The sequence below is a fragment of the Lissotriton helveticus genome, chromosome 9, assembly GCF_964261635.1.
Source record: "Lissotriton helveticus chromosome 9, aLisHel1.1, whole genome shotgun sequence".
In the NCBI taxonomy this organism is placed as follows: domain Eukaryota; kingdom Metazoa; phylum Chordata; class Amphibia; order Caudata; family Salamandridae; genus Lissotriton; species Lissotriton helveticus.
The window spans coordinates 262,373,306-262,385,373 of NC_136070.1; the positions used below are offsets into that span (position 1 = coordinate 262,373,306).

The 12,068-nt window shown below is 40.0% G+C and overlaps 1 protein-coding gene across 1 annotated transcript in view; it reads right to left on the reverse strand.

The window, feature by feature from the left end:
- Window positions 1-12,068, reverse strand: part of TGFB3 (transforming growth factor beta 3) — a 130,087-nt gene that overhangs the window by 62,459 nt on the left and 55,560 nt on the right. Inside the window, exon 2 of the mRNA XM_078659936.1 lies at window positions 4,750-4,913. Coding sequence (XP_078516062.1) covers window positions 4,750-4,913 — 164 coding nt within the window. The remainder of the gene's footprint in view (window positions 1-4,749; window positions 4,914-12,068) is intronic.

Below are 12,068 nucleotides of genomic sequence, written 5' to 3' on the forward strand. Positions count from 1 at the left end.
GCTTTCAGGGCCACGGTGCACCGAGGGTGGGGCAGGAGAGATAGTCGTATATGTCCGAGTCAGAAGCATGCCCTCGAGGAGCATAGGAGGCTTCCACCGAGCCTGGTTGTATAAGGTGTTAGCCGTGGAGAGATAACACCAAGTAGACAATTGGCAACAGGGAGCTGTTGTATCCATGAGTAAGGGCTGCGGGCAGCGTGTGGATCTAGGAACAACAGACATGGCAGCCAGTTGCTTGTGAGCGCATGAGCAATTGCCCATGTCTAATCACTGATCAGCATCTAATACAAAGACGATGGGCACGAGAACAGTCACCGACCAGTTTTAGGCTTTCACCAAAGTTTTCTCAAGAGGATCCTTAGGGATCAGCCTCATGCCGCTGACAGGAGGCTTGGAAATACCTGCATGTACCTTAATTTGAGTCTGTGTTGCCACGGCTAACACTTATTTCTTCAGCATTGAGGGTGGATTGTGTACCTTCTTAGTTCCCTGATACGATCTGAAATGTGGACTTCATGCTGATATCCCCACTAGTTGAACACATATCCGTCACGGCTTCATCTGCTCAGGTATGTTTCAATAGGTTTCCATGAGAACAGCAAAGATATATCCCTTTGACTTTTAAATAAGATATAGTACCCACCATTACTAAGAAACCGTATTTCAACCTAAAGGCCCTCCAAAAAACCTGATCTTTCGCAACACAGCACTTGAAAAAGCTGGGACTGATCAGGTTAAAATCTTTATAAAAATAAGATCCGGTCCTGTTGGGCATGTGTCCATGACACGGCACAGTCGGTACCATCATCAGTTGTGAACGATGTAGAATTTGAGATGGGTAGCAGTGGTAAGAACTGCTCTATCTGTTGACTTACACACAACCAACCATGCCTTTCTTCTTCTTCATTGTCTCCATCGAATAGGACTTCGAGACCAGATCCAAACTAGGACCAAGTTATTCTTTGCAGCTGATACTCAGACCGGGACTAGGCCTCCTCTTGCCTCCCAAGGACATTGAATTTAGTGTGTTTTCTTCTTGTTCTCCCTTATTACTTCATATAGCTCTCTTACCTCTAATAGTCAGCACTCGCAAGTACATTGTACAATTCTCACAATGCAGATTATTTTTCTCCTAATTTATAATAACCAAAAATAAGTTATAGTTACTGTATCATCAATTTATTTACATGCTTCTTCATTCATTGAATTTCTGCAGAATAGTCAAGAGTAGAAATTCAGTTTTTGTGATTCTCTGGTTTCTATCAATTTCATGTAAATTTGGATTTAATGGCGTTTGCCCATAATCCATCATCTGCGGCATTATTGGAGTATTTAAAAACATATTTGTAGCTCAAATTAATTAATCCTTATTAGGAAAAGTTATCCAAATGCTGCATATTGAATTCAATGCACGTAAAGACATTTTGGAAGAGTTACCTGCTCACATCTCACCTGTCAACGAAGAAAAGGCAGTAATTTGGCTATTACACAAAGCCCAATTAATATTTCTCTTTTCTGTGAAGTTGTGCTTAAGTTAGCAGAGGATTTAACTTTTAAATTCACTGTAAATGAGCATACTCTGGCCTCTTATTATTAATATATTGACTGCCTGGCTCTAGTGATTTTTTGGCACTCACTTAGTTCAGGATATCTCACAATTACTAATAAAAAGTTACCAAATTTATCACGGTGGGAGATTAGAACTTAATGTTGGACAATGGCAATGGCCCAGTGGTAGCAGAATATTGGATTTCATGTCTATTTGCAGAATCACACTACTCACGAGGCTGGGTACAAGCTTGCTTAACAGGCACTTTTGATTAATACACGTAAGTCAATTAATATGGCTTGGCGGTGCCTTTCTCTCGAGCAGGAACTTTGTATTAATTCAAAGATTGTTTTACCTCATCAATTATTAGACATTTGAAATCTAACTTATTATTTCGTTTTCTGTTTTCTCTCATTGTCTAATGCCATAATTAATTGGGTGTTAGGTAGATATTCTTGCCCCAAGAAAAGGGGAATCACTTTATATATTGCTGTAGCCTTTTTCCATTCTTCCTTATCTTATTAGGTTTTCCAGCATGTCTAAAGAAAATTAATTTTAAATTGTAGTTCTCAAGGAAACGCTTCACTGTGATGACTGACTGCATGTATTGAACGTTCTACTATCTTGACCTTTTCCATTGCAGGGCTCCGTGATGGCAACACACATGTGAAGCCCCCTGATAAATTTAGATTCTCCTTAATGGACAACCTTGATAATGTATCACACATCCAGATAGGAAGACATGTAATTAAAGATAAAACTGATTTTCTTTCAGCCTCATTTATTTTTAATAATTTTGATGTGTACCGTTAAATAACATATTTGGTGATAAAATGTTCTTGAAGTTATCAAGTAGCAACTCAAAGGAAGTGTCACATTCTTTTGAATGATAATCAATTTTATAATGTGTAGATTTGCAGGCCAGTAATAATTATTCTACAATAATGACACGATATTTTACAATTTGTATGCCTAAATAAAATTATATTTGATTTAGAATCTGCCAACAGACAAATCATATGTCATAAATAGAAATTAGCATGTTATCTATGTTTTATTAGCAATAATATGGCACAGGAATATTGTTTAATGTGAATATATGGAAGGAACCATACATCATTTGCCTTGTGCTATTATTTGTGGGTGTTACAAAACATCAACCACATCCAATACAATTGTGTTAATCCTAATTTTGAACTATTGCCACTCTTTATACCCCTAATACAAAGGGCCCCAAATATGACGCAAGCACGGATGGTGTCAGGTGACACCACTATTGGCTGCCCCTTCGTGATAAAAAAATATATATCTTGTCAATCATCTACTAATTAGTATCCTGTCTTTTTACTTTTTGCTTCCAACAAGGTTTCCGCAGATCCAAACAGATGCCTTTTCTGCATCTGCCACGGCAAACACAGTATTTTTCTGGGCAACTTTATCTGCGATAGTAAATAAAGTATAGGGCTGCTGCGAAATATGTGCTCTAAAGTATCCCTCCTGTCCTTGGGCCACAAAAAGAGCACTGGTCAGATTAATTATTTTGATTCTACATTTAGGAGGGACATTTGTCTCTTAGAGGAACATGCCTCTAAGTCTCTCCCTTTGTTACAAAAAATGGATGTGACCATTTACTTCCAAACCACAATTTATAACTTGTATACACTCCAACAGAAAATAAATGAATATTCTTACTATGGAGAGGTGACACACTGTATACACTGTATAAATGTTTGGTGATAGACCATCCGTGTCCACTGTAGACCCATTTTTCAGGTTAAATATTGACTTTTTAACTAACTCTTCTGAAATCTTCACATGTAATGTCTAATCTTGGATCCACATAGGTTATGTGAGTATAATACCTGATAAATGTGAATGAACCTCAACACAGGGAGATCCTCAAAGTACTGGAATAAAATATACTCAAATGTATATTCGTTTTCACCCTACAAAGTGCTTGCTTGCGTCTGACCTTATTTATTTGATGACATTCCCCTTTAGAAATTTCAAAAGATGGAAATGCTTACAGGTTCCTAAAGTTATGTCTACGTTTGGTGAAGTTGTTTCTGTGTGTTGCAATTTCCTTACCCGGAATGTCTTCAAGGTAGTTTTGCATGTTTTGCTGATTCCGTATTACTTCTAGTTTTAAATACTTTATCACATATTCCCCCTGACCTAATATCTTGCAGCTGGACCCTTTATTTTCTTTCAGCGGCCATATGTGGTGCATAAACCATTCTTTCATGTACCAGAATATTGCATTTTCCCTGACTCCAATTATAATAATGCTCTAGTCTAGATAGTTTTGTGGATTAACCAGATTGTTCACAATTCAATTTATTATCCTTCAATGAAACAGTCTTTAAAAAACACAAAACCAGTTTAACCATCTCTTTTTCGTTAACCATAGGTAGTTTCATACTACTTGCCAATTAAAGTTTAACAAAGCCATTATAACGCATGAGATATTTTATTTGACTTTTGTTGTACTAACAAGGCGATCCTTATGCTTTCAACAAATTAATATTTCATATTACACATGCCTGTATAGTGTACCTCTCCCTTTTTGCCGCTATATATTCTCCAATTGATAGTTTCCTTCATTGCAACCTTCCCCCTTAGAATCATGAGATGCTTCTTTAATGTATGACTCTCTCATGGGGTTCTGTCCTGTGTGTTTTACTGCATACTCAACCATCATAGATTTGAGTATGCAATCTGTGCTACACCGCTTGAATGGGGACAGAGAGGCTCTTGCAAGATATGCAACATTCTGGCCTGATCATTGACTCTCAGAAGGGAGATGAAAGATTCTGCACATCCAGGCCTGATCCTGGTTCAAGGCCTGGGCAAAAGGGATTCTGAAGTTCCTGGCTTATGCCACCGGGATAAAGGATAAAGGAATCCATGGAACATGGCAAGGAGGAGGCCTTTCCTGTGAGAGAAGGGATCACACAGATACTGCCCTAATCCTGGTGTTCGGGATAGCAGTGAAAGGCGTTTAATTGATGAAGGCCCTATCCTGGCTTGATGGACATGGATGATGGAGTATCTACAGATTATGGCTAGACTATGACTCATTATGTGAGAGTCCAATATTATATATCTATAAAAAGGTCCAAGCGATCACACATCATGGGGTTCCATAGAACATGATTTAGTCCTTTTTTTACTTTCCCGCCTTCATGTGGCACACTCACCTGGAACAGCTCTATTCTTTGCTCGCCGCGCTTGGCTGCTGGGTTAGGAGTTTTGAACACCCTGAACTCAGCACGAAAGAGGTTAGGGCTGTTCTTCTCTACCGCTGACACGTTGAAACGGAATACTTTAGATGTTATCCCTTTTGGACAGAGAACAAGGTCATCTAGGAGGGAGAGAAGAAGACAAATTGAAGGAGTGAGCAAAAGGCAGATCCATCTTTACAAATAAAGGGTCTTGATGGATTGTACCCATTCAGAAACAAACAGGACCGCATTGGTATAAGCAAAGACCACGACATGTTGATGCACGGGCAGGCAGGGCTGGACTCCTATGTTATCTATATAGTGTGCTGGTAATCACATATGCATTGAAATATAAATCATTCTTTTTGTGTGAGCAGCCAAACATTTTACCCATCTGGCATATAAGAACAGTATATGTATTACATTTTATGAGGAAACAAGCATCGTTCACAGAATCTAAATAGGAAATATATTTATTCTGTTGCTAACTGGCAAAACACTAGACATATACAAAACTAAGTCTAACCATACATTTACTAAAATCATTGTAAAGTGTAAATCACATAGAACTGCCTTAGTGGGCTATATGCTCAAAAATGAATTTGTGACAGTTCTGTTTCCCCTACTCCTGAGGAAGAGTGCCTGTACATTTAATATTAAATAAATGTACAATCCATTGTAAAAAAAAGTCAGAACAAGAAATATGTGATTTAGTGTGGGAGTAAGAATAGGATGGTGTGAATTTGCTCAAATGCATGGTCTGGGTTGACTTTTTTCTTTATTTTTTTATTTAGCGGTAAAATAAATAGGTTTTCTACGCGGAGTATGTGGGCAATATATATAGGGCTGACTCACTGCAGGCAAACTTTGTTTTGGATGTATATATATATATACAGTAAAGTCGACACCTTAAGGAATTCGAAGGACGACAGCGGACCCAAATTTTGAAGGTGCAATATTTTTATTTGTGCAAGAAACCCCGCACCTTAGCCATGACGCGTTTCGGGCCTCCTTGGCCCTTGATCACATGACACGCTATGGAGTGAAATTCAAACATTTAAAGTGACAGTGCAAGTTGCAATCGACAACGTCATCATAGACATAGACAAGAATATAATATCAAGCAGCTCGTCATGTTTTAAAAGCATCGATAAAAAATGCTTGTTAAAAAATGCAACAACATATTTACACAAATAAATGGTAAAAGTTAATAAAGGTAAGAGTTAGCGAAGTTACTGCTAAACTAGCAATTTAAAACCGTGTTTAACACTAACTTCGGTATAAATAACATACCTTTTACAGTTGTAGCTGGGAACAATTGTAAAATACAATGAAACTGAATAAATATTCCTCAGTACATTTAATCCAAAGTCATGACACTGCTAATTACTAAAAATCAATATCAAAAGTAACTTGCAGAGATGTGCAAAACAATCATATAAGAAAGACCTGTGCAAACCGCAAATGTGCTAAAGGAAGATATATATACAAGCAACTATTTAAAAAAAAAATAGTAAAAATGCTTATATAAAATAATTTAGTGATGAATAAAATTGATTATAACTATAAAATCAATTTATCCAAAAGTAGAAAAACCAGAAATTTCATTACGTATATGTTAATAACTTAGACAATATATATATATATATATATATATATACACACACACACACACACACACACACACACACATATATAATATATGGACTATATATATATGTGATCAAGGCCGTTGTACCGGTCGAAACGCATCATGGCAGGCAGAAGAGAGAAATAAAAAAGATATCTCAATATCACGAAGAGGAGTTCGCTCATTCTTTCTCGTCAAGGAATGTTTGGAATTGATAGATAGATATATATATATATATATATATATATATATATTATCCAACCCAAGATGTGGTAATACTATATATGTGGTACATGCCCGATGAATTATATTCCCTTAAGAGTTTAAAACCATACTCTACAGACAAGATAGATGAGGACAGTGAGGACATCTTGTTGTTTTGATCCCTATACCCGGGCTTGTATATTGTTAAGTAATTGTTCCCTATGAAGTTTGCTCCTGTAGTAATAAAATGATAAACAGTGCTTAGTTGATACAGGTCGGTCAGACCATACATCTATAGGAACAGATGCTGAAAGGTTTTGAGGTAGAGCAGAGCGGGCCAAAGTTCTGCAGGAGTGGACTGGGTCGTTCTGTATGACGGCAGAACGAGTTGTATTTGTACCAAGAAGGGTAAGCGGGACTGGTTGGTGGTACTGACAGTGGGGCTGACAAACTGTATCGATAGCTAGGCCAGACTAAACGGATATACTAGCAGGTTGGGCTGTGTGATACAGGCACAGAGACGTTTGGACTCAGGAAGGATATTGTTGCAGAGCACATCAGACCATTGTACTGTCACAGGGGTAGGATAGAAAGCAGCATGAACACATAGGCAGACCATGCCTTGGTGACACAATGGGGCGGCACGGTTCATACTGCTACAGAAGTATACATGGGTAACAGGGAGAGCACTTGGCCTTACTTCCACTGCCACACTGGAACATTGGGTAGTACTGATCTACTGTAGAGCAGAAACATGGCTAATTCTTTCTTTGTTTACTTTATTTTGGTCATAGACCATGAAAGCAATATCCATAATAATACAATACGAATAAATTACTTCAATCCGGTCTAAAAACATTACATAAAAGTAGCATAAACTCAGCATAGCAAAATTAAAACACTGGTCTAGTCTATAAAATCATACAGCGATTTTCTAGAGATACAATTAGGTAACCTGTGTTGTTGCGTTGGATTTTGTTGTGGGGTTAGTAGATGTTATGGCTACTTCATCTTTACTCCATGGTCTCGTCGTTGTATAAAAGAACCGACACAAAAGTTGCTCCTCTGTTAAATTAGAGTAAGGACGGCTGAATTGCAGCACCTTTGCAAATGCATCACCTCTGATATTTTAGAGGAAACAGCGGCTGTATTACAGAACACACACTCATCACCTTTGCTATATTACATCATACACAGCTGCATCTGTTTGTTGTATTACAGCACACAAATGCAATACCTCTGCTAAATTACAGCACACAGTTGCATGGCTATTGTTGCACACAAAAGCAACACCTCTGCTATATTACAGCGCAGAGTTGCATTGCTACTGTTGTAGTACAGTACACAAATGCAACACCTCTGCTATATATATTGCACCACACACAAACAAATGTATTTCCTTTGCTATACTACATCACACACAGCTGCATCACTACTGTTGTAACACTTATAAAAATGTATCTCCTCTGCTATATTATAACACACACCTCTGCATTGCTACGGCTGTTTTACTGCACATATACAACTGCATCTCCTCTGGCATATTACATCAGACACAGCTGCAACACTACTGCTATATTACATCACACACCGTTGCATCATTTCCGCTATCTTACCCCACATTTACAAAAACGTCACCTCTGCTCTATTCTAGCACACACAACTGCATTGTTCCTGCTATAACATAACATGTATTTGTAAAGCGAACGTTCACCCAAGAGTATCTAAGCACTGAATAACAGATGATTATTGTTACCCAACTCAAAGGTACTCATTTTATTGACCTCAGAAGGATGAAAGGCTGAGTGGATCCATCGGGATTTGAACTGTGACCAGGAGGTTGAACACCGGCCGCTACAGTGGGTGCAATAGTCCACTAAACCACCAGACTGGCTTAATTAATGTGCATATACAAATGCATCACCTCTGCTCTCTAATAGCAGAAGCAGCTGCACTGCTTCGACTGAGCTACAGCATATTGGTGTGCACTGGATGTAGCGACGCCTCTCAAGGCACTGGAGTATAATGTAAGTAGGTGCACACTGCCTCCCTCATTAATTTTCATGATGACAGATTACCATGTGCACCTAGAGAAGTGAACACATAACTTTGCTACACAAACGTGCTTACATTTATAGATACTGTTTTACATCATTTTATAGCATTTCAAGCAGTGGCTTTCTACATCTCAGCCTCTACCGTATGCAAAGAGACACATGCTCCTCATTTTCTAATGAAAGGTTTCCACCAGGGTTGGACTGGAACAGAAAATAGGAAAGGGCGCCAAAGTAAAAGTGGTCCCCATTAGCAAACCTTATATAAAAAAGTGGCCCTCATCTGCAAATCAGGGTAGTGTTAAACTAGTAAAGACACATTCGTAAAAAATGTTTACAAGATATGGAGAACCATGCATTTCTGCTTGCTATAGACAATATTTGTGATAATATCAGGGAAATCAACAGTACAAACCAGCCCATCAGACCATAAACAGGCCCAGAAACAGCCCAAAAACCTGCCCGCAAATTGACCTATCAGACCAGCCCATCGGACACTGCCGGATTGCCTTATTGGTCAGTCCCACCCTGCTTACCAGCCGTGCAGAAAATGCAGTAAAAATTGGTTCTTTGTGACGGCCTGTGTGGTTGCAAAGCTTGGAATCATGTCTTTGTGGCTCCAAGGAAGTGCAGTTTTCGTCCCGTCCCCTGCCAAATTGGTGAAGCGGGCCAGAGGAGGGAGCTTCTGGGGGTGGGGGGATCTCGGGGGACGAAATAATAAAAGAACATTAAAAAAATAAACGTACCTGATTGCCGCCGCCATCCGCTTCATCCCGCTCTTCCTGCTTCTGGGACAAGCTCCCAGACTGCACTGCCGCCAATCATGACGCTGCTGGAAAGCAACGTCAGGATTAGCCTGAGCGCTACAACGTTGCGCTCCCAGGCAGACTGGGAGCCTGCCTGCTTTCTCCAGCCCCACCAACGCAGCTGGGGCTCGAGAAAGCTTCACTGCACATGAGATGTTTAGCCAACCTGAAACAACCGGCCAAACACTTCATGCGTAGTGAAGGGACAAAAGAGTGCACTAGCACTCCTCCACCCCAGTGTTATCCCCCTGGTCCCGCCCCCAAGACTTGTCAGAGTCCTGGATGCAGGGCCAAGGGGAGTAAAATAAAAACGATAATAAAACGGATTAGAAACCAGTTGTATTCTCGTTCTATTTGCGGCTGGTTGACTCACTGATCCTCTTGGATGCAGTGAGCACTTGTTATGCTTTTAAAACCTTCTCACGGTACGCAGTTTGTCGATGTTGCTCACTTATTACATTTATATGATTGTTTTTTGGGTCTTCGTCCTTTTCTCTTTTCTCACCTCTGTTCTTCACCACAGCACCTCTTGACTCCTCTGCACTGGCTTTCACATTCCACAAATATTCTTTTTCCTTTTTCTCCCCTCATCCATGGTCTGTTGGTGTCTTTCCGTGCATACTCGCTATATTTGTGACATGCATTTGTGACGTATACATGTAGTCTTTTGTCAATGTACTAAAGTTTGCTTACATTGTATGCCATCACAGCCCTGAAGAAGCCCATGTTTGGGTGAAACGCGTTGGCTGGTTTCATCATTTGCATACATTGCACAGCTGAAAATAAAAGACGAATAACAGCACTAAAATATGTTGTCTCGTTGAATGTTTACACATTGCTTTGCTCTTATATGTTGCCTCTCATCTACCTAGTTTGCCAACCTGAAACAACCGGCCAAACACTTCATGCGCAGTGAAGGGACAAAAGAGTGCACTAGCACTCCCCCATCACAGTGTTATCCCCATGGTCCCGCCCCCAAGACTTGTCAGAGTCCTGGAGGCAGGGCCAGGGGGATTAAAATAATAAAAACGGTAATAAAACGGATTAGAAACCAGTTGTATTCTCATTCTATTTGCAGCTGGTTGGCAGCACTCCTCGGTCCTAATGGAGGGACTGCCACTGAGGAAGTGACAATTCCCTTTTGCTTGCACCTCGCAGGAGTTTTACGATGCAGACTTTTCAATGGTTCATTTGAAAAAAGAATAAATGGTGGCGCCCAAAGTTTTTCTAAGAAGACCACTGCCGGGGCTGCGGAACATCAGTGTTTGCCGATTACCAGACTGTCTAGTCTTGATGATGATTTTCTAATCCACCACATTCCCTGTGACAGTCGGCATCTCAACACAGGAAAGTCACGTAGAAGTGACGCAGTGAAATCTATGAGATTTCACTTCAACACGTCTATGGTGTCAAATCCTTACGCCTGCTTGAAGCAAGCATAAGGGGTGACGCAGCGCCTTTCACATTGGGCATGCCCCATGTGAAATGACACATTGCTGGAGTTGCGTCACTTTTCAGACAAACTCCAGCAACGTGTCATTTTGCGCCTATAGATAAGTCAGGATTTCTGACTTATCTGTAAATCCTTGCGACATGGAGCACCGTACAGTAAATATGGGCATCCATGGTGTCGCACGGATGGCGTTATGAAAAGTGTTGCATCGTTATTTTCCCACAATGATGCATCACTTTTCATAAATGATGCCCTTACTAGTTAAGTGTAGTAAACTTTAATTTCCAACTCACAAGATCAGGGAGCTGGGCCTCTGGTCTTGAAACATCCAATTATGACCCAACTTTTCTAAAAGTGCAACATCTTGTTCAACAACACGTGGCATTTCTGGCTGTAAAATTTCATTATCTTATTAGGGAAACTTTGCATTCTCGGCCACCATTATTTGGCCTTTTGGTCAACATGGGATGGAGCCCATCATGCTGAACACCAGGAAGAATTTCTCCAGACCATTGTATCAGGTGCTTCTAGCAGCCTTGGTATTTTGGGCTTGATGGCCACATGCAGTATTTGAGACCGTGTGCTGCTCCTTGTACTGTTGCATTTGTTTCTTCCAATTAAGTGCCCACAGTTGGAGATTCAATGTTTCACCTCTGCATTGTACAGTTCCCTCGGGTCAGCTATCTTCTCCATGCCTTTCAGAGACTACACAAGACATCTGACTAAAGACAGCTTGCACTTTAGTTTTGAATTCCATATACCTTCTGACAACACGCAAGTCATGGTCAAGTTAGACCGTTGGAAGTTGGCAGGTGCGTCCAACTCCTAATCTGCTTTCGACAAACTTCAAATTCTACCTCATGAGCATACAAAGCCAATTCAAAACAAACTGGCTACAGTTCAATGGGTCTAAAGCTGAAGTGATGCTGCTCGTAGAAACATTAACCTTCCATGCTCCTCTTCCACTGTCTCAGTTCATTAAGAATACCTCTCCCTATTGTTTTCAAAATAAACTAGTATTGGCTAAGCCAATACGTGTCACCTTTGAAAGACTTTAGCAAACCTAGGCTCGAAATCTTCTTGCTCCCATTATGGACCCATGTAAAACCTCCTTCAATTTGGAAACCCTTCCTATGAAATGAAAAGCC